The following is a 27,102-nucleotide window of genomic DNA, read 5'->3' as shown; positions in this document are numbered from 1 at the left end:
GGATTGTGTATGTCTATTGCTTTATGTCTTGTGTAGTATTGAGTTACCATCTTCTATGCATATTTCCCATGTGTGACTTTTCCTTCCCTGCTCTCAGGCCTTGCTCAGTGCCCATGACACAGTAGCTCAGAAAGATTTTGAACCCCTTCTTCCTCCACTGCCAGAAAATATCCCAGAAAGTGAGGAAGCAATGAGGATTGTCTGCTTGATAAAAAACCAACAGCCACTGGTAAGGAAATAATTTTGCCTTTTTATTTGATTTGATTGTTGGTTGTGGGGTTTGAACTCAGGAGTACTGTCCCTGAGCTTCTTTTGCTCAAGGCTAGCTACTACTTGAGCCATAGCACCACTTCCAACCTTTTCTGTTTGTGTGGTACTGAAGAATCAAACCTAGGGTTTCATGTATGCTAGGCAAACACTCTACCACTAAGCCACATTTCCAGCCTTGTCCCTGAGCTTTTATGCTCAAGGCTAATGCTCTATCACTTTGATCCACAGCTCCATTCCAGTTTTCTGGTGATTAATTGGAGATAAGAGTCTCATACATTTTCTTGCCAGGGCTGGTTTTGAACCATGATCCTCAAATCTCAATCTCCTGAGTAGCTAAGATTACAGATCTGAGTCACCAGCATTGGGCTTTATTGTGTCTTTTTGTTTAGAAGTATACCGGGGCTAATTGTGAGCTAAATTATATCCAGCAATAGCTTGGACAGTGTGTGTGTATGTGTGTGTGTGTGTGTGTGTGTGTGTGTGTGTGTGTGTGTGTGTGTGTGTGCACGCGCAGTCCTGGGACCTGAACTCAGAGCTTAGATGCTGTCTCTGAGCTTTTTGTGCTTAAGGCTAGCATTCTACCACTTGAGCCACAACTCTACTTCCAGCTTTTTTGTATGTGTTTACAGAGAAAAATGTCATAAACTTTTCTCTCTCAGCAGATATTTAACTGAGGCCTTCTGTATAGGAAGATTGATTACAGGCATGAACCACTGGAACTCAGCTTTGGGCAGTATTCTTATTTGTGGTCACACATTAAGTGACCATAAATAAGAGACATCTGTTTTATTTCCTTGGACTCTTTTTTTCTTTGTGTGTTCCTATTGTCTAGGATTGCTGTATATTGGAGACAAACTGGTAGAGGCGAACACAGTAATGATACAGTAAACTATGATTTTGCCTGTGGTTTCAAATACCTTGTACAGTTTAATGTTTTGGGGTTTTTTTGCCAGTCCTGGGCTTGAACTCAGGGCCTAAACACTGTCCTTGAACTTTTCTCAAGGCTAGAGCTCTACCACTTGAGCCACAGCACCATTTCCAGCTTTTTTTTCGCTCTGTATGTGGTGCCAAGGAAATCGAATCCTGGCCTTCCTGCATACTAGATAAGCACTCTACCCCTAGGCCAAACTCCCAATCCCCAGTTTAATGTTTTTACTATGGAAATATTTCCTGCTTAGTTATTTATCATTTTTGAAAAATATGACAAAATGATTATTTTCTGAGAAATGAGATATATTTTTATTATTTGGCTTTCTGATATATACATACATATTAACTCCAATGCACTTGCCTCATTTATGTTCCTCCCTCTAATAGGAAGCTTAGTATGCCAGTAATTTGGATTTCTAAGAATAGATCTTGTAATTACATTGTAATCGTGGAAGCTTGCTTTATCTGTAGAAGAATCTAGCTCAGGGACAGTGCCAAAGCTGAGTACAAGCCCAAATAGTAGCAAAAAAGAAAAAAAAAGAATCTAAATATTCATCCATGTGGTTGTATGAATACCTCAAAAGGCCAAGGTCAAAACCTTTCCTTTTTGATGGTATGATGTGTGGACAGACTACAGGGCACTGGGTGGCTCCTCTCTCCTTGACTGACCTGAGTATTCTTGTCTGAAAGATCAGAGATGCATTGATTGAGAGAAACCACCAGAAAAATGGTCATGTTAGGTAAAAGCAAAAGCCCATTGTGTTCTTTCTCCAGGGAGCCACCATCAAGCGCCATGAAATGACAGGGGACATCCTGGTGGCCAGGGTCATCCATGGAGGGCTGGTGGAAAGGAGTGGTAAGCTGGAATAGCACAAGTGCTCGTATGACCAGGAGATCAGGAAATGCTCTGTTGTGTGGTTTTCTTTCCAGAGAACCCCTTCTCTAACTTAGGGCAGGGATTTTGCTTGGTCAAAGCAATAAAGAAAGTGGGACATATATTCCAGGAAAATTTTTGCTCCCCTCCTTCATTTAGACTCTGACACCATATTAACTTTCAATTAACAATCTCATGGCAACCTACAAGGTAAGTCTTACTGCACTACAGATGAGGAATCTGAGACTCACAAATCAGGATTCAAGTAACTGATTCTATATTCCCAGCCTTTTGACCCTTTGGCTTTCAGAAAGGCATAGCTCTTCCCCATCTTGAACTGTCTTTCTTGTTCTTTCCACCGCTTAAGCAAAATTCCCCCCTTTCATTGCCATACTTCTGAAATGAGTGTTTCTGTACCTGCCCCATCATGTCCTTGCTACCCACAGATTCCTGCAACTTGTGCATGGCCAATATCCCATAACCCTTTAAGCAAATAGTAAGGAATTCCTAGTTGCTACATGTCTTGGCCTTCCTTCACCATATTTAATGCTGAAGATACCTTCCATGTTCTCATCACCCTTGGTTTCTGTTCAATGACACCATCCTGCTTCTCAGGTCACCTCTCAGACACGTGCCCTGTCTTACCTCTTATTCTTCAAGGCTTCATCTTTTTTTCATTTTAAAAAGCTGACACATAGTGATTATACATACTAACAAAGTACAATGTAACAGTTCATGTATAGTGATCAGATCCAGCAAGTTAGCATTCTGTCACCTTACACATTTATCATTTCTTTATATTAAGAAATGCTGACTTCCTCTTCTCTAGTTTTCTAAAATAAAATACAGAAAACTGTTGTGAATTCTGTGTTATAGAACATTAAAACAAATTCCTTCTATAGAACTGTATTTTTGTACTTGTTGCCTAAGCCCACCTTCAACTTCAAGGTTTCATCTCAATCCTCAACTTTCTCTATAACTTCTCTTTCTTTCTTTCCTTCTTTCTTTCTGTCTTCCTTCCTTCCTTCCTTCCTTCCTTCCTTCCTTCCTTTCTTTTTGTGGGTTTTGGGGCTTGAACTCTGGGCTTGGATGCTTGCTGTCCCTGAGCACTTCAGCTCAAGGCTACCACCCTACTCTGGAGCCACAGCCCCACTTGCCATTTTCTAGTAATTTAATTTGAGATAAGAGTCTTATGTCTTTGTAGTGCCTGTGCTGGCTTTGAATCACGATCCTTAGATCTCAGCCTTCTGAGTAGCTAGGATTACAGGCATGAGACACCACAGCTTACAATTTCTATTTTTAAGAATACCATTCTACATTTCATTTTTATTTATCATTTACTCTCAACTTAGACATCTATTTTTAGTGCTGTCCTCTTGCCAGTGTTGTGGTTCCATGTTATATCCTAATAGCACCACTGGTATTGGTAAAGAGCTAAATGGAACATTAATCAATTTCCTCCTCCTCTTCTCCTCCTCCTCCTCCTCCTCCTCCTTCTTCTTCTTTGCAATCCTGGGGCCTGATCACTGTCCTTGGGCTTTCCCCAAGGCTAGAGCTCTACCACTTGATCAAGGAATTGAACCTAGGTTTTCAAGCACTGTACCACTAGGCTAAACTCCTGGCCCCACATTAATCAATTTCTGTAGTAATGTAAGTTGAAACATGTTTATGTTAGTTAGTTTGTTAAGCAGCTATTGGGATAGAGACATCTGTTTTATTTCCTTGGACTCTTTTTTACTTTGTGTGTTCCTGTTGCCTAGGACTGCTGTATGCTGGAGACAAACTGGTGGAGGTGAATGGAGTTTCAGTTGAGGGACTGGACCCTGAGCAAGTGATCCACATTCTGGTAACTGTTTTCTCTGTATCTTTCTGGTCTGGCCTTAGTGAAATGCTTAGGCTTTGGTACAGACCCTCTGCAATGGGAAAGCTTCTTACTTCTGGTCCCCATTTCTTGTTTGTTGCTATGTAGCTAGTTGATCATCCTCCTTTATCCCCTAGAAATTGTGGCCCTGCTGGGAAACATCTTTCTCCAAGATTCTCCTTAGGAGGATCTTCTTGACCCCCAAGGTTCCTTCTTATCCTCATGGGGTTCACTCTGCCTGAATAGGCAGAGTGAGGTTTAGAGGAAAGTCTCAACCTGAGCAAACCAATCTTTTTTCCCATAACATTATTTTTATTTTATTTTATTTATTTATTTTTTTACTTTTTTTTTTTTGCCAGTCCTGGGCTTGAGCTCAGGGCCTGAGCACTGTCCTTGGACTTTCTCAAGGCTAGAGCTCTACCACTTGAGCCTCAGCACCACTTTCGGCTTTTTTCTATGTATGTGGTACCGAGGAATCAAACCCGGGTCTTCATGCATGCTAGGCAAGCACTTTAACCACTAGGCAAAACTCCCGGCCCCTATTTTTATTTTTTTTAAGATTTTATTAACACATTTTTTTTTGCCAGTCCTGGGCCTTAAACTCAGGGCCTGAGCACTGTCCTTGGCTTTCTCAAAGCTAGAGCTCTACCACTTGAGCCACAGCACCATTTCTGGCTTTTTCTATGTATATGTGGTACCTGGGTTTTTGTGCATGTTAGGCAAGCATTCCACCACTAGGCCAAACTCCCAGCCTTAACACTGATTTTTACATCATATTTCAAATGTCAGGTTTAACAAACATGTATTCAAGAAGGGAATCCTTATATACAACCACTGGCACATAGCCCTGATATTTTTATACAGCTCTGATCTGTTGACCATCTTTCTCCAGGAGAGCTTAGAGGGGAGAAAGAGTGACCAATGGCAATATCTTAGGAGGAGACATCCTTGCTTGGCTCTGCCTCTTGGTTCCTTGGTTCCTTGGTTCTTGGTTAGAGTGAGAGACTTGTACCCAGCTCCCATGGCCTTTGGTCCATCTTAAGTTTCCATACTCTACCTCAGCCCATTCCTTAAATCACAGTTCAACTATTATAAGTCATACAACATAAACATGCCCATCTTCTTTATGCATACCTTAAGCAGGTGGCCTGAGATGGATTATATATACTAAATAGTCCAGAGGATCTCAAACTTGGTGCATGGTCTCTAGGCTTTTACAGTAACAGCTTGGAAATTGACCACTGACCACTGAGGAGTGAACCACAAAGAATTACTTACAAGCTTCTGCTGCAAGATTCTGTGTGCCATAATTCTATATGGTTTTCAGTGTGGCATACACAGTCCTTAAAACAAACTTTAAAATACTATAAACCACAGATATGCATGCCTATAGCTTAGCCCTCCTGGGCCCAAGAATGAAGTCTTGTTCATTTTGATGCCTGTCATGATGAATTTAACAAGAGGACCCTTACCTTCTAGCACCAGGCCAGGAGGTTCTCTTTTGTCCTGTCTGCTCAAGAGGTTTCCCATTTTTTTTAAAAAATGTATTATTATTATAATTATTATCTTTAGTTACATAAAGGTGTTTTAACTCAACAGATTAACTTATGAATATACTACATCTTGATCAATGTCACTCCTTTGCGCTCCTCCATCTCTCCCAATTCCACCTCATTTCCACCATTCGCTTGAAAGCTTGTCAGTTTTCCCAGAAGACTTGAGTGCCCCTCATTCCTCCCCACAGATTGGTGCATCGGGTGCAGCAAAAGGTGTTCAAGAAATACCTATGGAGTGAGGGATGAGGACAGAAAGCAAAGAGGAGGGAGCACAAGAAGATGAGAGACCTGTGTGAAGAAGGCCTTGCTGAGTGGGTTGTTTCTGATGTGGAAGGTCCTAGGGAGAGACTGCTCCTCAGTGTTGATCTCAGTAATCAATGACCAGTGCAGATGCAGAGTTACATTCCTTTCTAATGTCTATTGCTGGGTGTTGAGTGCAATTGAGTACTATTAAAGCCAACTATTTAGACCTAGACACAATCATTATAACTCTTACCTACCAAATTCCAGTAACTGCTATTCACTCTTCTCCACAATGTCATTTTCTAGGCTATGTCTCGTGGCACAATTATGTTCAAGGTGGTTCCAGTGTCTGACCCTCCTTTGAATAACCAGAAGATGGTAAGATTTGACTGTATCCTTCATGTTGTATCCAATGACAATAGTGACTCAATATGATGTATAATCCTCTGGTTCTCTACACTGTTTTGAACATGTGTTTAATAACAATGACCCAAGAGACAAAATAAGAGAACATACTAAGAGGAGCCATATGATACCACAAAGTCAAGAAGCAACATCAGAAGCACTGAAAATTTGAGCACAAACATTTCAGTGCTAGGAGATTCTAGTCCCCAACAAATGTTTCATTCAGTGTTCAGTGGTGGGGATAGAGAGGAAAGGTAGGAACAGTAGATAGAGGAGTAGGAGCCATGGTTTGAAGTCCTGACATCCGCAAGCAGAGTTCTTCTGATGGCATCACTATGCATCTGTCCTCAGGTTTATGTTCGTGCCATGATGGATTACTGGCCCCAAGAGGATCCTGACATCCCCTGCATGGATGCTGGGTTGCCTTTCCAGAAGGGGGACATCCTCCAGATTGTGGACCAGAATGATGCCCTCTGGTGGCAGGCTCGGAAAATCTCAGACCTTGCTACCTGTGCTGGACTAATCCCTTCTAGCCACCTTCTGAAGAGGTAAGGCTGGGCATCCTGGCAAGAGCAGTTGGCAATCCAGAAATGCTAGACCCATAAAGCTTCTGTTAGTGAAGCTAACAGGATTCTCAGATAGTGGAGATTATGAAGATGGGAAGTATTGGTAGGGAAAGATCATGCTGAGAGTTGAAATCATGGAACAATTGCAGTATTCTCCATACCCAAGTGTGAGAGTGGAAGTTAGTGACAGGTAGGGTGAGGGAAGATCTCTAGTGGCAGAAGAGGAGATCAAGGTTCTAAGAAGCCAGGACAGATATTTTCAAGAATTATTATCAAATAGTATTGAAAGCATGAGAGAAGCCAGGATAGAGGATGCTATTCAAAGAGGCAGCTACTAAGGGAAAGAGAAATGTCATGGAGATCCAGGGCCCTTCCTCCACTAGCACAGCGGGGTGCTGGAGCCTGGTGACACAGACACATAATCCCTTCTCACATCTGTGTTCAGTCCAGCCAGAGTAGGACTGAAATCAGTCATAGTGAGAGCATGGACACTAAAGATGTCACCAAATCACTGCTTTCTTTTGCCTAGGAAGCAACGGGAATTCTGGTGGTCTAAGCCAAACCAGCCTCACACCTGCCATAAATCCACACTATGTAAGTGTCCATGCAATGATCTCAAACCCAGTATGAGCACCCAGCAAAGCTGCTCCTGTCCCAGGGCTGGATTCCTGCCTGAGACAGGAACTGCAGATACTCCCACTGTTCCCTAGTAATCTCAGAAGTCAGACATCTGAAATCCTACCAGACACCCATTCCTCCGGATGGAGAAGAATTTTCAGATTGTGAAAACACACAAAGTTCTTTGTTGGTGACAGTTTAAGTCATCCTTCCTCAACTTAAAGCCCTTAAAGAAACCTGCAGCTCGTAGCTCTGGGATAGCTAGACTGACATGCAAGACTTTACAGCTTTGCACAAGACTTCAGCTGAGTTCTGTTGACTTAGATCAGTTTTTTGGGTTTTTTTGGTTTTTTTTTTTTTTTTTTTTTTTTTTTTGCCAGTCCTGGGCTTGAGCTCAGGGCCTGAGCACTGTCCTTGGACTTTCTCAAGGCTAGAGCTCTACCACTTGAGCCTCAGCACCACTTCCGGCTTTTTTTTTTTCTATGTATGTGGTACCGAGGAATCGAACCCGGATCTTCGTGCATGCTAGGCAAACACTTTAACCGCTAGGCCAAACTCCCGGCCCTTAGATCAGTTTTCATATTGATCAGAGGGCTAATCAGCAGTCATGTGGTTTAGAAAATCAGAACTGTATTGAATTGTTATTTAGTGCATGTAGTTTGGGTGGTAGATGTTAATATTCCAATAGCAGAAGGAGAGCTGTTTTGTGAAGAGTCTCGTGGTAGCAAATGTTTGTGAACTCCTTAATAAAGGGTGCTGTGACAGTGAGAGGCAGTGGCTGAGGTAGGATGTGACAGAGGCCCTCAAGAACCTGCTGTGTGGCCCCTTTAGAAATGGCATTTAAGCAGACCCTGAAAAGGAGTGAAGGCCAAAGAGGGAGCAGACATCAGGAGGAGGAGTATTAGCAAACTCACTGGGTTTAGTGAATGCAAAGCCAATAAGCACAAGAAGATAAATAATGGAGAAAGATTCATTCCCTACAGCAGACAAGAATAGAAATGGTTATTCATAAAGCTGTGTACAAGCCAGGCACGGTGGCTCATGCCTGTAATACTAGCTGCTCAGGAGGCTGAGATCTGAAGAGCATGATTTAAAGCCAGCCCAGGCACAAAAGTCTGAGACTCTTATCTCCAATTAACCCACTAGAAAATCAGAAGTGGCCTGTGGCTCAAGGGCAGTAGCCTTGAGCAGAAGTGCTCAGGGACAGTGCCCAGGCCCAGAGTTCAAGACCCACTACCAACCAAAAGAAAAAAGCTGTGTACTCCTCAAGAAAGCATAAAAAATTTATTCTGGGATCCTGCAGACTTTCCTATAGGAAAGGACTTTATGGATGGTAGTATGTCCTCCATTATTCCCCCCCCCCCCCGTGTTCCCCCCCCCCCTCTCTCTCTCATGCCAGTCATGGAGTTTGAAGTCAGGGCGTGAGCACTGTCCTTGGACTTTTCTCAAGGCTAGAGCCCTACCACTTGAGCCACAGCACCATTTCCAGCTTTTTTTTCTATGGATGTGGTACCAAGGAATTGAACCTGGGTCTTTGTGCATTAGGCAAGCACTCTACCACTAGGCCAAACTCCCGGTCCCTGTCCTCCACTATTTTCAGTTTGGAAATACATTAGTGAGCATGCCTAGCTTAAATCATTGATCAAGAAAGATGCCTTCTCCACATGCTTAGCTCAAGATCACAAGCAATATTTGAAAGGTTAAAATGGCAGACAAGAACCCCGTGGGCATGCTCAGCTTGTTTAATACAATGATGAAAGGAACACTTCTGGACAAACTTCCTTCCTTTCAAAAATATATTTAGTTGAAACCAAAAGAAAGATATTTTGAAAGTGCATTAATAGAGTAATTTCCTCCTAACAACATTTCTTTACTTAGCTGCTAACAAAAGGGTATTAAGATTTCTCACTTCTCCAGTTTAAAAGTTTTATTTCTCATCCAGGCCCAGAGATCAAGCCCCAGGACCAACCAAAAAAAAAGTTTTAGTTTTGTATTGCAAAGATATGACATAAATCATCAACATTTTTGAAAGAAAATGTTCTCTTTCTGGTCAGATTTGTAAAAATATTGGCTTTGTTTTGTTTTCTGAGATAATCATGCTATATAGCCTATGGCACCTTTGAATTTGTGTTCCTCCCGCTTCTGTCTCTTAAGTGTGGGGATTAAAGACACACCTGGCTTTTACATGTGATTTCTGTTAGACTTTTTGGAAAGCTAATACTGAAAGTGGTTCGCATCACTCTTTGGCTGTCTTCACACTGACTTCCTTGTTTCTGGGAACCCCTGGAATGGGACAACTGATTTAAAGGCTCACTTTCTCAGGGACTGTTTCTCATGGAAACCACTGGATCAATTCTTTATAATTGGTGTAGATGATCCTAAAAGATTGTTTTGTATCTTTTGCCTCTGCTTAATTCTTAGAGTAAGGGGAAGCAAATTTCAGGGGCAAGGTATTGCATCAAGAAGTTTAAGCAATTTTATTCATCAAGCATTTTTGAAAAAGTCAAGACTTGTGTTTACAGATGAGTAGTTAAAAATATTTTGACTGAAAATTCATTTGTGGTTGTCTCTACCTTTTTTTTTCTCCCTACCTCCTGTCTTCCTATCTCCTTTCTTTTCTTCCCTCCATTCAAGATTAGAGGCTCAAAAAATTGCTGAACTGTGCATTAATTGAGAAATGAGTAGAGCCCAACCCTCATAGAACTGACTGCAGGAAACAGATCCCACTGTCAGTCAGCACCCCCTTTTTTTTTTCCAGTACTGGGTTAAACTGTCCCTGAGCTTTTACTCAAGGCTAGCACTCTACCGCCTGAGCCACAGCGCCACTTCTGGCTTTTTCTATTTATGTGATGCTGAGGAATTGAACCCAGGGCTTCATGCATGCTAGGCAAGCACTCTAACACTAAGCCACATTCCCAGTCCCAGCATTTTGCTTTTTCCTTGTTATATTTTACCCTGAAAGAAAAATGAAGGCATTAACTATTTGTGTATTTTTTTCTGCTTCAATGATTTATCTGCATCCAGTGATTTCTATGGAAGAAGGTAAGAAATGGAATTCAGAAACCTAAAGGTACTTTATTTCAACTGCTTCATACATTTTATTAAAAAAAAGAACATAAGAAAATTGATGTTAGAACCGGGCACGGTGGCTCATGCCTGTAATCCTAGCTACGCAGGAGGCTGAGATCTGAGGATCTCAGTTCAAAGCCAGTCCAGGCACTAAAGAACGTGAGACTTTTATCTGCAATTAACCACTAGAAAACGGGAAAAGGCTCTACTGAGCCTCCAGAGTTCTGGGATTACAAATGTGCCCCTCTTTGCCTGGCTGCCCTTTGCTGCTTAAGTATTAACCACTTTATGTTGTCATTGACATAACCTTTATGTTCAACTCTGACTTCTCCCTTCTATGCTCTTTCATAGAAGATGACATGAAGATTGATGAGAAATGTGTGGAAGCAGGTAACTTTTCCTCCACACTGACCTACCTGTCACCAGGAGAACCATGAGGTTCGTCAGCTATGCATTATCAGAAGCAGAGATGGCCAAAGGAACCACAGGCTCTTCTCTAAGAAATGTGTGAAATGCCCTCCCGCCTCCTGCCCCCAACCACGACAAGCCTTTGGCTGCAGGTCTACATTTCGAAGGAGAAGTACAGCTAGAGCAATGTTATTAGGCTCCTGCTAGCCTAGGAGACTATTCCAGAAAACAGCCTCTTGGGAAAAGCTCTAGAAACACTTTGTAGTAATCAGTGTTTCAGATGGCGCTCATCACTGAGCAGAGACTCAGTGTTTCAGAGACTGGTCATACCACGTGTATGGTATACATATACTGGTATACATAATAGTCCCCATATATTTCAAACTGGCCCATGTAAATTCCAGTTCCTTATTCTTTAAGAAATTATTTCAACTAATAAGATCTTTCTCAACTACCTCAACAAGCTTCCGCAACCAAGCCATTCATGAGTTCCTGCTGTCCATACTCCCTTCCTGTGGATGCAGCAGGCTGCATACCCTCTACCTCCGTAAGCTATCCAGCAGCAAAGCTGTGCAGCACGCACCGATCTGTACCCACTTTCCCTTCCCTCCAGTCTCTTTTTCAGGTTTGTTGAAATTGAATTCTCTTATGTATTTTATGTTCCTGCTGCATCACTGATAGTCATACCATCCCAACTTGTATGGATACTGTGTCTTATATGTGCCACAGAGAAACTTCTTACTTGACCATGATGTAAGGAAAAGGGCATGTCAACTTGGTTTAGATAACAGTGTAACTGTACTTTTTTCTTTTTGCTTTCCTGAAAAACCACAGATGAAGAAACATTTGAATCTGGTAAGTAAAAGATATGTATTTGGTAATGATTTCTAAATGTATATATTTACTAACTTTGTATAACTTAAACACATATTTAGGGCTATGATATAATAATTATTCAAATGCAATAATAAAGTAAGTAAAAGTAAAAACTAACATGTTGGATGATGGCTATGTTAATTTGCTTCACTATAGTAGCCATTCTACTTTCTCTGTGTACTCCATAATAACATCATGTTGCAAACCTTACACATAAATGCAACATTTATTTAAAAAAATAAATTAACAGTAGAGCTGTGAGCTATCATAAATTTCAATTAACTTACGCTTCTCCTAGTGTCAAAATTGTCCCTAAGGGGACATTTGGAACCCTATAGGGGCTGATAGGATTGTTTCATGGATTGTGGCATTACCAGCCTTTAAGTGGAAATATCAGGGACACCAGGCAATCTACACTGATGCAACCATCCTGAAAATGAAGAGGTGTCTCTGCTTACACCATAGTAATATACATTTTCACAAGATCTAACACAAAATGTCTGTTCTGGAGGGAGACATTCAAACAAAATAGTACAATGATCAGAAAGCCTTATTAGACGTATTCTGTGGGCTCCACAGGGCTAGTGAAACCAATGGAAAATGTGACAGCTATACTGAATCCATTTTCTTCTTTGTCAGTATTGGTTTTTGTTTGTTTGTTTTGCCAGTCCTTGGGTTTGAACTCAAGGCCTGGGCCCTGTCCTTGGGCTTTTTCCTCAAGGCTAGTGCTCTACCACTTGAGCCACAGCACCAGGTTTCTATGTATGTGATACCGAGGAATGAAATTGAACCCTGGTCTTCATGCATGCTAGACAAGCACTCTACCATAGGCCAAACCCCCAGCTCCTACATTTTGTTTTGTTTTGTTTTTAGTTGTGGAACTTGAACTCTGGGCTTGGACTTTGTCCTTGATCTCTTCAGCTCAAGGCTATCACCCTACGCCTTGAGCCATAGCCCCACTTCTAGTTTTCTGGTGATTAATTGGAGATAAGGGTCTTACAGACTTTTTAGTGCCCAGGCTGGCTTTGAACAGCCATCCTCAGATCTCAGCCTTCTGAGTAACTAGGATTACAGGTGTGAGCTGCCTCTCCTGGCTAATACATTGTTTTTTTTTTTTTAATGACATCTAGAGAATATGAATTATCTATTCCTCAAAATAATGTTGATGTCATTAGTATTAAAGTAGGTCTTACAGAGTGTTGTTTAAAAAACAAAAAAAAAAAACAACCTGGCCAGATGCTGGTGGCTTACGCCTGTAATGCTAGCTACTCAGGAGGCTGAAATCTAAGGATCACAGTTCAAAGCCATCTGAGGTAGGAAAGTCTAGAAAGTCTGCAAGACTCTTATCTTTATTAACAATGATAAAACTAGTAGTGGCACTGTCGAGGTAGCACAAGCCTATAATCCTAGCTACACAGGAGGCTGAGATCTAAGGATCAAGGTTCAAAGCCAGCCCAGGCACTAAAGTCCAAGAGACTCTTATCGCCAATTAACCACTAGAAAATCGGAAGTGGGTCTCTGGCCCCAGGGGTAGGGCAAAACCAAACCACATCGAATCAAAACAAAAGAACTAGAAGTGGAGTTATGACTCAAGTGGTAAAGTTCTAGCCTTGAGCTAAAAAGTTCAGAGACATTGCCCAGGCCCTGCGTTCAAGCCCCAGGACTGGCACAAAAAACCAAAACAAAAAACCAAACGAACAAAAAGAAGCCACCAAAACAAACAAACAAAACTGTCAGTCTTTTGGAGCATGTTAACATTCCCTTATCTGATTCCAAATATATAATGTTCTTTATTTTCTCTGTTTTACTAATCTCAAATTAATTTGGCATCTTATTCCTACTTTGCTTAAGACAATATCCCTTTTTTATTGTATACAGGTAAATTTGGTTTATCATTACTTAGGGGAACTATTCTTATTTTATTTTTGATCAGTCATGGGGCTTGAACTCTGGGCCTGGGCACTGTCCCTGAGCTCTTTAGCTCAAGGATAGCACTCTATCACATTGAGCCATAGCACCACTTCCAGTTTTCAGGTGGTTAATTGGAGTCTTATGGACTTTCATGCCCAGGCTGGCTTTGAACTGAAATCCTCCAATTTCAGCCTCTTGTAGCTACAATTACAGGCGTGAGCCACCAGTGCCCGGCAACAATTCTTGTTTGAGTGTCCACCTATTTCCCTTTGTTTTTCTGTGCTTACTATAAGGAAAATGTTCTAATTTTTCTCACTTCTTTTTAATTATAGCCTTTTCATTTAAGATGATAGAAACAAGCATGTAGTAGTTTATATTTTCTAAAAAACAGTCACACCCCAAATTTTATGGCTTTGTTTTTGTTTTTATTTTTTTTTTTTTGCCAGTCCTGGCTTGAACTCAGGGCCTGAGCATTGTCCTTGGTCTTTCTCAAGGCTAGTGCTCTACCACTTGAGCCACAGAACAATTTCCAGCTTTTTTCTATGTATGTTGTACCGACGAATCAAACCCAGGACTTTGTGCATGCTAGGCAAGCACTCTACCACTAGGCCAAACTCCTGGCCTATATATATATATATGCATATAATTATATGTCCCTGAGCTTCTTTTGCTGAAGGATAGCTTTCTACCACTTGAGCCACAGCACCACTTCTGCTTTTTCTTTTTATGTGGTACAGAGGAATCAACCCAGAGCTTCATGCATGCTAGGCAAGAACTCTACCAGGAAGTACCCCTTCTCCATGATTCTCAGTTGAAAGAGTGAGAACTCCCAAGAACTTTCCCACCCTGTCTGTTAGGAGCTTGATTAAGGAGTAATTAGTACCCAATTGGCATATTTTCCAGGTAGATAACCCTTGGCAGTCATTCACACTTTCTCTTGTTACTCAGACTATTTAGCAAGCTGTTAAGGTTCTTTAGTTTCTCTCTACATTGAATGAAGCTTTTTGAGTTTCTCCAGGAGGTGATATATAATCTATTCAGTCAGGAAGGCCATGGATAAAATCCAGAAAAATGTATGGTTGTTGCAAAATATGTAGACAACAAACAAAAAAAACCACCCTTACACAATGTGCTTAGCGCTGAATCCCTTGTCCTTAAAGTCCCTGCTGGGGATGGAAATCTGCATGAGACTTAGCCAGGGCTCAGGAATGAAGATTAGATGGGAGACGACTACAGCATCTGCCACTCTAGCTTGGCATTCATCCTACTACTTCCTCCCCTTCATAGAACACAATAATATGGCCTCTGGGGAGGTGGGAAGGTACAATCCACTGCCTTCTTGTAGCTTCTCTTCCAGGTCCTATTTTGTGCCAACTGATGGAACATTTTTTTAAAAAAGTATAATCAGGGAATGTTTTGATAGGTTTTATATAGGAAAAAATTACAGCAAAGTCAAGCCAAGTAGATTTCTCAGTTCCCGATTACATGTTTATTTGCCTTGTCAAATCTTATCCAACTCACAATCTTTGCTAATGGTGATATGAATGTCTTGACATACCATTTATCTATATTTGGTTACTTATTTGATCTTCTCAAAGGCTTAACTTTTTTATGTTTCTGTCTGCACTTGACCATATATGCAGAGGAACTATCAGAAGGTAATTTTCCATTTTTATTTCCTACCTGTATCACATTGAACTATTTAAGGTCTTTCAGCAGTGACTTGACAGGAAAAAAAAAAACATTTAAGAGGAAGAGATAGTACTTTCAAGGTGAAATGAACGATTGATTAAATATTCAGTTGCATAGAACACATTTTTTTAAGGGTATAAGGAAAGCAATTCCACTTTACAAATATGTAACTTCGTAAACATTTGCCTTTTAACTTAGTGACATACCTCAGAAAATATGCTTACTGCCTGGTATTGGTGACTCATGCCTGTAATCCTATATACTCAAGAGGCGGAGATCTGAGGATCTCACTTCAAAGGCAGTCTCAGTTCATGAGACCCTTATCTCCAATTAACCACCAGAAAACTGGAAGTGGTGCTGTGGCTCAAATGGTAGAGCAGTAGCCTTGAACTGAAGAACTCGGGGATAGCATCCAGTCCCAGAGTTCAAGCCTCATAACCAACAACAACAGGGGTGGGGGGCTTCCTTACTAGAAGATGGAACTGAAACGGGTGTGTTTTCTATGCATTTTTAAAATGCATCATTTAAATAAGATTAAGAAAAAAACAGCAATATATATCTGATCATCATATGAAAAATTGTTCTTATTATATCAATGATCAGAACGGTTGTATAAGTGACATATGACAGAGTTAGAATAAAATAATCTGAAAATGGCATTCTATAGCATGTTCTCTGGGGTTCCCAAGGTGCCAGGGAAGAAGCAACAGAAATCTGAACTTACTGAAGAACCACCTAAAGGTGCTGGGCACAGTTTCCTGCCTTGGTCCCCTAAGTCCTGGATACCCTGAAATAATTTGCCACCATAAAATAAATGTATCTAGAAAACTGAGTAAGTAGGGCCTTCAAGAACATATCATGTCTGCAAGTTAAAGCCAAAGCCAGTTTCTTTCTATTTTTTAAAAATAAGTGTTTTGGGGGTATGTTTTTTTAAATGCACCAGTTTTTATTGTGACGCAGTATTTTTTCTATGGTCTCTTTGTCTTCTTCTTTTTTTTCCCTCAGTGACCAAGTCTCATTGTGTAGATAGTTGAACTGGTCTCAGACTCATGATCTTTCTGCCTCAGTTTCCTGAGTGCTGGGATTATAGGTCTGTGCCACCACTCCTGCCTTCTTTCTTATAACTTTAAACAAACACATAGAAGTTTCTTGCAGTCAACCACACTAATGAGGTTTTGCAAAGTGTCTGTAGTTTGTTGGGTGAGAATAGGATACAAGGATCAAGGAAGATTGTCACCAGTGCCTCTTGCTTGCTTAGCAGGTGTGTTATCACTTGACCGCCCCATCTCATGCCTCTTTTGCATTTTTTTGTCAGTCATGGGGCTTGAACTCAGGACCTGGTTGTTGTCCCTCAACTTTCTTGCTTAAAACTAACATTCTACCACTTTGAGCCACAGCTCCACTTCTGGTTTTCGGGTAGTTGATTTATGATAAGAGTCTCACAGACATTCCTGCCTGGGCTGGTTTTGAACCATGATCCTCAGATCTCAGCTTCCTGAGTAACTAGAATTATAGGCACAAGTCATCAGTACCCAGTGCATTTGTTATTTTTGAGATAGGGCTCACTTTTGCTTGGGCTAACATAGGCTGACATGCATGCAACACTGTGCCAAACCATTAGTTGAGACAGAGGTTCTTGAACTTTTATTTCTGGACTGGCCTCCAAATGTAATGCTCCATCTCTACTTCCCAAGTAGCTAGGATTATAGATATGAAGTATCAAACCTGGCTATTGAAAACAATCTTACTATATCTAAGGATAAAGCATCTGAAGATGATTAACATATTTATTCTCTGCTCTCACATATTCTGTTTCTGCCATTCTCTGTTACAGACAAAGATGAATTTATTGGCTATGGACAGAAGTTCTTTATTGGTAGGTGATTATTTGTGGGTGGATTTTTGTTCCTGTTAAGTGATATTCATCCTAGCCTTATGCCCCAATGAAATGTTTTGTTATTGAACATTTCCAGACTTGTTCCTTATCCTGGTTTTTCTATTCCTGCATATATCTTGGCAATAGTCCAATTTATTGATTATTTGTTATTATTCATCCAGTTTCACTGGTAGCTCTTAATTATATGTCAAAGCTCAATCTTTTGATTTTTCTGCCCAAATTTTTTGTTCCCTACTTATTATACTCTAAAGATGTAAGTTTTCTGAGTATTGAACTCACCTTTTATGAGCACTTTCTTTCATGTGGGCAGAGTTTTCTCAAAGGAAAGGCATCTGTCATTTAACCCCCCCCCCTGGGCTTCATGAGGCAGGAGAGAACAGCTGAGCTGTAGTTTGGAAACTGGAACATTGGATCCCAAACATGGATGCACCACAGGATTGTTTGGAGAACTTTACAAATACAGTGGCTATCCTTGTGCATTGCTTCCAGAATATCAGTCCCTGCCAATGGATAAAGTTAAGCAGTGGAGTAAGGTCTTAGATAAGGCTGAATGGTGGAAGTGGCTGCAAAAGGAGCCTGAGTGGAGTCATGAAGGCATGTGTGTAGGGAGAGTGGAGGCCCTGTACTGGTGACAGATTCAGAGGGACACCTTACAACCTTGACAGAGGTTGTTCTCTCATCTCATTTGGCTCTTACACTGTGCCACGCTCAGTATTGTTGGTTGATACAATAAAAGCAAACATATCAAAGATGATAATAAGCCAGGCATATCACTGCTAGACAAGGGAGTTACAAATATGGAGAATGCAAGGCTACAATGAATCCTGTAATACTGGAATCATATTGTAGATATTTGTGTAAACTCATGGTTTTCAGTGTAAATAAATATAAAACACTCAGGAAGAAGAAGGTAAAGTCAGAGAGACAGAGAAAGAGACAGAGTTTCTTGCTCTACATATTGACAGGACCTGACAACAGCTCTGAAATTTTCAAAAATCCTTCTAATTCAATTAATGGGATAAAGGGCTTCTGGGAATTCAGAAATCAATTAAGAGACTCAGCTTTGCCACTAATTCTAAGCAGCACCCTAGGCTTTCAATATCTTATGTATTTACTCACCTGAAAAACATGAGCAAGAGAAAAGCCTGCTTCACCATTTCTATCCTGGCCCTAGTCTCAATCACCTCTCACTCAGACCACTGCAGTGACTTCTTTCCTCATCACTTACCCTGAGACTACCTCCCTACAGTTTGCATCCTCTCCCCACAGTGACCAGAGGACACTTCAGAGATAGAAATCACTTAGCATCCTATCTCTCTCTCTCCAACATTAGTTCTCATTGTGCTTTTGCTTGTTGTGTTTTGTTTGACAGAGGCAGCTTAGGCTGGCCTCAACATTACTATGTAGCCCAAGTCTCAAACTAAGGGTTCTCCTCTTTCAGCCTCCCAAATGCTAAGATTATAAGTGGGTGTTATTGTGCTCATATTTCTAATCAAACTTTAACCACAACCCAACAACTTGTCAAGGTCCTCTGTGATCTGGCTCTAGTTCCTTCTCCAGCCTGGTTTCCTACTAGGCTTTCTTGCCCCTCCTCAAACTCTCTGAGCACATCTTTGTTGGCTCTTTGAGTCTGTACTTCCCTCAGCTAGAATGCTCTTACCCCCTGGATGCTGCCTTATCTGGCCTCCAGACATCTGCTCAAACCATCTTCTCAGATACTTTAACTGAAATGCCCATCCAAAAAAGCACCTTGCCATTCTCTATTTACTTTTTCTTTTCCTAAGCATTTACTTTTGCTATTTGTCTTGATAACTTCTCTCTCAAAAATTACGGAGTTAGAAGATGGCCTTGAATTAATTGACTGCTACATTCCAGCAATCCTGGCATATAACCGATGTAATTTCTTCTTCAGCTTTCCTTTCATATGCCTTTTTTAAAAAAACTTCTAACTTCAGATAGACACATGTATTTGTTTATATATGTGTATATATATGTTTGTGTATATTTTATTGTTATATGCATTTGTTTTTGTTTTTGTAGCAATACTGGGATTTGAACTCAAGCCCTCATGCTTGGCCTGTTTTACCACCCATACAAGACTATACGAATGAGCACTCTAGGGTCACTACATGCTTGATCAGATTTGCAGGAAGAAGTGTCTCTGCTGGATCTTACAATCTGTGTGTTTCACCCTCCCCAGCTGGTTTCCGCCGCAGCATGCGCCTCTGTCGCAGGAAGTCTCACCTCAGCCAGCTGCATGCTAGCATATACGGTGCAGGCAGCTGCTACAGTGCAGAGGGTGCCCCCTATGAGGAGGTGGTAAGGTACCAGCTGCACCCCTCAGACAAGCACCGCCTCATAGTGCTGGTTGGTACGTCCAGGCAAACACTGTCTGTTCCTCTTTGAAACGCTGTCCTAGCTTTAGTTGTCTTACACTGGGAGTTGTAGAAAAAGTAAGACCCGGGCTGGGAGTTTGGCCTAGTGGTTAAAGTGCTTGCCTAGCATGCATGAAGACCCGGGTTTGATTCCTTGGTACCACATACATAGAAAAAAGCCGGAAGTGGTGCTGAGGCTCAAGTGGTAGAGCTCTAGCCTTGAGAAAATCCAGGGACAGTGCTCAGGCCCTGAGCTCAAGCCCAGGACTGGCAAAAAAAAAAGAAAAAAGAAAAAGTTAGACCCTTTATGGACTTCTGTATAACTGTCTTTTTAAAAATACACAATTAAATGTGGTATGCATGATGTGTATGAGCTTGTATAATAACAAGTTGCTGTATGCTGAGGTTAAACCAAAATATTTTTGAAGAATTTATTCTAGAATCATAGTTTGCACTCAGACTGGATCATTAATCTGTATTAGGAAAAGAAATCCTTAAATTTAACATCCCTAAGAAATTTGTAGCCACCTCCTTTAGGAAAGTATCTTTTTTTTTTTTTTGCCTGTCTTAAGCTTGAGCTCAGGGTCTGAGCACTGTCCTTGAGCTTTCTCAAGGCCAGAGCTCTACCACTTGAGCCACAGCACCACTTCTGGCTTTTTTCTATGTATGTGGTACCGAGGAATCAAACCCAGGTCTTCATGCATGCTAGGCAAGCACTCTACCACTAGGCTAAATTCCCAGCCCTAGAAAAGTATCTTAATATTGTTTTTCTTTTCTATGTTTTTCTTTTTGCATTGGTACTGGGGTTTGAACTCAGGGCCCTACACTTGCTAGGTAGACACCTTGCCACTTGAGCCACTGTCCCATTGCATATACCCTGAGTGCCAAAGGACAAAGCAAATATTATAAGCTGAGGTGACCAAGATCTGTCAAGTTGGTCTTTGGCAGTAGACACATTGTGCTGCCATCCTTTGGTCTGTTCAGCTGTGAGCTAGGAAGGTGTCCTAGGGCACAGTGCATTTGACAGAGTTCTGCAATGACCCTACTTTGCCTCTGTGTGAGTTACTCCATGAATCACTGGGAAAATCCCTGAGCATTTTCTGTTACTATTCCAGTTCACAAGAAGGGATATCACAGGAATTTCCCTAAAAACATTTGTTCTCAAATTGCTGTAATGAAACAACTGAAATGATGCTTTTATCATATAATTATATTTCCACATCGAATGACTTCTGCATGTGATCCCCTGGGTTTAGGTCCTTCTGGCGTTGGAGTCAATGAACTGAGAAGGCAGCTTATTGAGTTCAATCCTAACCATTACCAAAGTGCAGTGCCACGTATGTATGTTAATATTTCTTTCGTAGTAGTTCATGCTTTGTTATAACTTTACTTTCACCTTGAAATATACTTCTTCCATGAAACTATGTCATACTACTTTTTGTTAAAAGTATAAGATATAAGGGATAGTCGCTAAATAGTTCTTACTATTCATTCTATAAAGAAAACTGATTTACTCACATGTACCCAATTAGACTTTAAAAAGGTGACTGTGCTCAAGTCTAGCACCACTTCTGACTTTTTCTATGTATGTAGTTCCAAGGAATTGAACCCGGGTCTTCATGCATGCTAGGCAAGAACTCTACCACTAGGCTAAACTCCCAGCCCAGATTGACTGATTTTGATGGGATAAGTTTTACTTCCTTATCACGAATTAAGGATTCCATTTTTTTGGTTCTAGCATTTATTTGTCCATCTTGTATGTATTTTATATGTCGTGATTGGGCCTCTTTATCCAAATTCATATTGGTAACAAATCAAAACATTTTGAAGACACTCAAGCCTTTCATTCCCTTTTTTAAAATTAAATAATTTATTAACATTGATTTTTACATCATATTTCAAATGATGTATTTAAAAACAAGTATTCAAGAAGGGAATCTCTATATACAATCACTGGCACTTAGATTTTAGAACATAGTCAAAATTATGTTGAGTGTTTGAATGTCATAGATAATAATCTATGTAATAAAACATTATGTCTATAGAGTCATAGTTTTTATGACTATGTAGTTGTGTTTATATTTCCAATACCATGTCCATAGCGTTGGGTATGCAAATACTGAGTCCTTACTCTCGTAATGTTTGGATCTAATAGCCAGATATTAAGGATACCATGTGCCTTTTGTTTCTTATGTCTTGACTTGTCTCACTCAACATGATTCGCTCTAGATTCATCCACTTCCCTGCAAATGCCATTATTTTATCTTGTCTGTTGGCTATGTAGAATCCATTGTGTGTGTATATATATATATATATATATATATATATATACCACATTTTCTGTATCCATTCTTCTGCAGTAGGGCATCTGGATTGTTTCCATTGCCTGGATATTGTGAATAGTGCACAGATAAACATAGCTGAGCAGGTGTCCTTATTATATCTTGGGTTATGATGTTCAGGGTAGATGTCCAGAAGTGGTATGGCAGGATCGTAGGGAAGGTCAATTTTCAGTTATTTAAGGAACCTCCACACTGCTTTCCAGAGTGGCTGAACTAGTTTACAATCCCACCAGCAGGGTAGTAGGGTTCCTTTTTCTCCACAGTCCAGCCAGCATCTGTCATTGTCTGAGTTCAAAATCTTGGCCATTCTTGTTGGGGTAAGGTGGTATCTTAGGGTTGTTTCTATTTGCATTTCCTTTATGACCATGGATGATGAACATTTTCTCATATGCTTTCCTGCCATTTTAATCTCTTCTTTTGATAAGTTTCTCTTTAGTTCCCTTTCCCATTTAGTGAATGGTTTGTTGGGTTTGGGGGGGATTAGTTTCTTGAGTTCCCTGTAGATACTGGATATTAAGCATTTGTCAGATGTATTATTGGTAAATATCTTTTCCCAGTTGCTTGGCTGTCTCTCTATTTTTTGTGGCTATGCTTTTACCTGTGCAGAACCTTTTTTTTTTTTTTAGGTAGTCCCATTTATTGAGTCTCTCTCCAATCTGTTGTGACCCTGGGATTCTGTTCAGGAATCTTTTGCCTGTGCCTATGAGTTCCAGTGTCTCTCCTACTTTATCATGTAGCAGCTTCATGGTTTCTGGTCTGATATTGAGATCTTTGATCCACTTTGAGTTAATGCTTGTGCATGGCAAGAGGCTAGGGTCAATTTTTACTTTTCTGCATGTGGCTGCCCAGTTTTGCCAGCACCAATAATTGAATAGACTGTGTTTGTTCCACTGTATATCTTTGGCTCCTTTGTCAAATACAAGTTGACTATAGGTATGTGGTTCTATTTCTGGGTCTTCTGTTCTGTTCCATTGATCTTCTGGACTATTTTTGTGCCAATACCATGCTGTTTTTGTTATTATGGCTTTATAGTAGAGTTTGAAGTCTGGTAGTTTATTTACATGCTCTTCTGTCTTTTTAATATGCACTCCTAGTTCAATAAATTTTCCCCTTAGAACTGCCTTTGGTGTCCCATAAGTTCCTTTGTGATGTCTCTTGATTGTCATTACATTCAAGGAAGTTTTGAATTTCTTCTTTGATCTGATCTGTAACCCAGGAGTCTTTCAGAAGTGTGTTGTTCAGCTTCCAAGTATTTGAATGTTTTTTTTATTCCCTTTTTTTTGATAGACACTACTCGTTCTCCAAAGAGTTATGAAGTGAATGGGCGTGAGTATCACTATGTGTCAAAGGAAGAATTTGACAGTCTCATATATAGTCACAGGTAAGGTCAAGAAGAAAAGCTCATTTTTGCCTAAGGTTATCTGGCGTCCAAAAATAACCTACATTTCTATGCACTTTCTAAAACTTGTGGTAGGGGTATAATTCCTCTTATTTCTGGAGAGTTAAGCAAGGAACAAACATTGCTACACTGGCATAACAATTCACTTGAGTTTGGAAAGGAAGCAGCATTGCGAGCTTAAGAGGATTTAAGGAAGTAGGTACATCTTAGGTCTCTCAATGCATTTGTTCCTACTGCTGAATATCCTTTAATTCTTTTTTTTTTCTCCTCAGTCTTGGGTCTTGAACTCAGGGCCTAGACACTATCCTGGAATTTTCTCAAGGCTAGCTCTCTACTATTTGAACCACAGCAACACTTCTGGCTTTTTCTTTTTCTTTTCTTTTTTTTTTTATTGTAATTAGTAAAAGGGTTACATGATATTTGCCAAGAGAAGGTGTATTAATTCATGTACATTGATACCCTTTCACATGTCTTGGTACCCATTACCCTTCCCCCCACACCCCCCACCCGTCTTTTCTTTTTTTCAAGTCCTGCAGCTTGAACTCAGGACCTGAACACTGTCCTTGGACTTTCTCAAGGCTAGAGCTCTACCAGTTGAGCCACAGGGCAACTTCTGGCTTTTTCTATGTATGTAGTACTGAAGAATTGAACTTGGGTCTTCCTGCATGCTAAGCAAGCATTCTACCATAGGCCAAACTCCTGGCCCCCACTTCTGGGTTTTTCTGGGTATGTGATACTGAGGAATCTAACTCAGGGCTTCATGCATGCTAGACAGCATTTTACCACTAGGCCACATTCCTGTCTTCCATTCATTCTTTTTGTATTAGCAACATCTATATAAGTTCAGTTCTATTGGAGTTTGCCTTCATGTTACTATGGTTACTATTTCATTTGTACAAAGAATGTTTTGTTTCTTTTGTTCTACCCTGGCAGGATGCTGGAGTATGGAGAGTACAAAGGCCACCTGTATGGTACTAGTGTGGATGCTGTTCAGGCTGTTCTTGATAAAGGAAAGATCTGCCTCATGGATTTGGAGCCCCAGGTGGGTCTGTAGGGGAATGTTTCTCATCTCTTCTGAGTCATGAGGACATGTCAGCCTAGGTTGTTCATATACTACAGGCAATAGCCATGACATTGTATTTTTACTGTTTGAGGAATAAGACCACTTCTCATGTTCCAGGGCCAGGTTGTTACTTGAAGTATCAGTTGTCAACATCTTGTTTTGAGTTGGTCAGAGAGTCTTGCTTCTCAAACACAAAGCCAGAACTAGGAGCTGTCCCTGAGCTCTTTTGCTCAGGCTAGTTAGTGTTCTTATCACTTTGAGTCACAACACCACTTTCAGTTTTCTGGTGGTTAACTGGAGTTTCATGGACTTTGCTGCAGAAACTGGCTTTGAACCCTTATTCTCAAATCCTGGTCTCTTCATGAGTAGCTAGGTTTATAGGCATGAGCTACCAATGCTTGGCTAGGCCTAGTTTTTATGATCTGTATTCTTTCATCATTTAAAATATATACTTAGTATGTTAAAGAGAATCACAGGAAGAGAGCTATGTTCTCCTTGGGTCAAGGCCTGTGATTAGTGTGAAAATGGCAGCAGTATTTAATGTGAGGTGGCCGTAGAAGAAGAGGGAAGTGGGAATAGAACAGAGTTGTCTATATTGAGTTTCTATTTTCATCTTTGTTGTAAGGTATTACACATTGGATTCTCTCCTCTCAAAAAGTTTCTGTTATAGATAGAACTTATTTGCTAGTTAGATTTTAATCATTATTTCATAGCTAGAGAAAAGAGCCTGGATTTGAATCTAATTTTAAGTGCCCTACCTTTTATTATTATTGTATTTATCTTTGAAGATGGAAGAGTTGGGACACGTAAGATTGTGCTCCAGCTACAACATAAGTGTTTATTTCTGGCCTTAGAAAATTTGAGAACATTCATGAGGACTCTAGGCAGTACTTAATATTTAGTATTTAATATTAGTATTTAATATTTCTCTGTAGGATATTCAAGTGGCTCGGACTCCTGAACTGAAGCCCTATGTCATATTTATAAAGCCATCTAATATGAGTTGTATGAAACATTCTCGGAAAAATGCCAAGATGATTACTGACTACTTTGTGGACATGAAATTCAAGGTAGGTGAAGGACAAAACCCTGGTATTGCTTTCATGATGGCCCGGCTGGGAAAAATCCAGGTTAGACTGGGCTGAGCTAAGGACCTTGCATCTCATTGTCTACCTCACTGCTTCCTTCACTCTCTGCCTAAGAGCATCTCAATAAATGCTCTGACTTAACAAATGATCAAATTTTATCGATTGAAAAATATAATTTTATTTCTAATGATACCTACACCATACCATCTTCATGCTGAAAGGTGGTGATTATATCATTTTTTCTCATATATTTTTATTGTAATTAATAGAAGGGTTACAGTATATTCACCAGATAGAAGGTGCATTACTTTACAAATATAATATCGTTCTTAATCAGATGAATTAATACACTCATTTGGGATTGTTTTATGTAAACGTGATTTTTCTTTGGTTTTATGCTATATGTAGTTAAGAGTTTCAAGTGTGAAGATAATGACAAGTTATTATACAAACTATTAAAATCTTACAAAACATGGAGACACATGGAGAAAGATTAAAGGCTGAAATTTAAATTCTCTATTATAAACTAGAGGCTGTTTAGCTGTGCTTCGTGGCACATACTCATAACCCTAGAACTCAGAGGCAAAGGCAGGAGGCTCACAATTTCTGGGTCAGTTTAAGCTGCAGAGGAGACTGTCTAAAAAAGAAATATATTTACATTTTGTTACATTTATTGTTTTTTATTCTGGTCTATAAGCTTGAACTCAGGTCCATGGAAGCATGCTTCCACTCCAGCATTTTGCTGGTTACTTAGAGATGGAGTCTCCAAAATTTCTCTGCCCAGTCTGGGTTCAAATGAAGATCCACCAAGTTGCAAAACACCTGAGTAGGTAGGATTACAAACATGCACTCTTGGACTAACCTAATTACTTTTAGTAAAAGCTTCACATCTGAATGTGGAAGTACAACAAATTGGGTTCCTTCTCTATTTGTATCATTAAGTCCATGGCATCCATATTTTATTTCTCCTGAAGGATGAAGACCTACAAGAAATGGAAGAGACAGCCCAAAAAATGGAGATTCAGTTTGGTCAGTTCTTTGATCATGTCATTGTGAATGACAACTTGCAAGAAGCATGTGCCCAGTTGTTGTCTGCCATACAAAATGCTCAGGAGGAGCCACAGTGGGTACCAACAATATGGGTTTCCTCTGATTCACAGTCTTAATCAGTTCTGCTTGACACGGAGGAGTTGTAACATTGCCCTGGGTACAGAGGTCTGGATGGCTGCAATTTAAAACAATATTTGATCCACTATCATGTGTGCAACTAATAAAGTGATTTCTTTTTCGTATTTGAAAACTCTTATTGTTGCCAGAGCTGGGGTTAGAGCTTGTTTTCTCACAGCTTTCAGAGGAGCTCTACCATTGGAGCCATGCCTGCACTTGTGCTTTTGTAGTCTCTCTTAACCTTTCTACTCAAGCTGACTTCCAACTGTGGTCCTGTGGATTTCAGTCTCCAGAGTAACTAGAATTAGAGCCATGGGCATCCAGTTGAGAATTTGAAATTTGTTTTGAAAATTGTATTGTTTACTTACTGTTTGACTTTTAGGCATCACTTGTCCGCCTTATATAAAAGAGTATGAATAATGTTAAACCACTGAACCTATGAGAAATTGTCACAGATTTCACATGGTCTTTGCAAGATTCAGTGATAAGGCT

General features: G+C 40.3%; 1 protein-coding gene across 1 annotated transcript in view; it reads left to right on the top strand.

The window, feature by feature from the left end:
* Positions 1 to 26,735, top strand: part of Mpp4 (MAGUK p55 scaffold protein 4) — a 33,525-nt gene extending 6,790 nt beyond the window's left edge. Inside the window, exons 5-21 of the mRNA XM_090354357.1 lie at positions 98 to 229; positions 1,975 to 2,056; positions 3,835 to 3,920; positions 6,041 to 6,112; positions 6,491 to 6,687; positions 7,235 to 7,299; positions 10,348 to 10,365; positions 10,744 to 10,782; positions 11,635 to 11,655; positions 15,231 to 15,245; positions 17,114 to 17,155; positions 19,377 to 19,547; positions 20,808 to 20,888; positions 23,181 to 23,274; positions 24,226 to 24,334; positions 25,291 to 25,425; positions 26,418 to 26,735. Coding sequence (XP_090210483.1) covers positions 98 to 229; positions 1,975 to 2,056; positions 3,835 to 3,920; positions 6,041 to 6,112; positions 6,491 to 6,687; positions 7,235 to 7,299; positions 10,348 to 10,365; positions 10,744 to 10,782; positions 11,635 to 11,655; positions 15,231 to 15,245; positions 17,114 to 17,155; positions 19,377 to 19,547; positions 20,808 to 20,888; positions 23,181 to 23,274; positions 24,226 to 24,334; positions 25,291 to 25,425; positions 26,418 to 26,609 — 1,551 coding nt within the window. The 3' untranslated portion in view covers positions 26,610 to 26,735. The remainder of the gene's footprint in view (positions 1 to 97; positions 230 to 1,974; positions 2,057 to 3,834; positions 3,921 to 6,040; positions 6,113 to 6,490; positions 6,688 to 7,234; positions 7,300 to 10,347; positions 10,366 to 10,743; positions 10,783 to 11,634; positions 11,656 to 15,230; positions 15,246 to 17,113; positions 17,156 to 19,376; positions 19,548 to 20,807; positions 20,889 to 23,180; positions 23,275 to 24,225; positions 24,335 to 25,290; positions 25,426 to 26,417) is intronic.
* Positions 26,736 to 27,102: the final 367 nt, after the last annotated feature.

This window comes from Megascapheus bottae, chromosome 21, assembly GCF_031878675.1.
Source record: "Megascapheus bottae isolate mThoBot1 chromosome 21, mThoBot2.hap1, whole genome shotgun sequence".
Lineage (NCBI taxonomy): Eukaryota > Metazoa > Chordata > Mammalia > Rodentia > Geomyidae > Megascapheus > Megascapheus bottae.
Note: the sequence above shows the minus strand (reverse complement) of the source record. Positions and strands in the feature narration are given on the sequence as shown.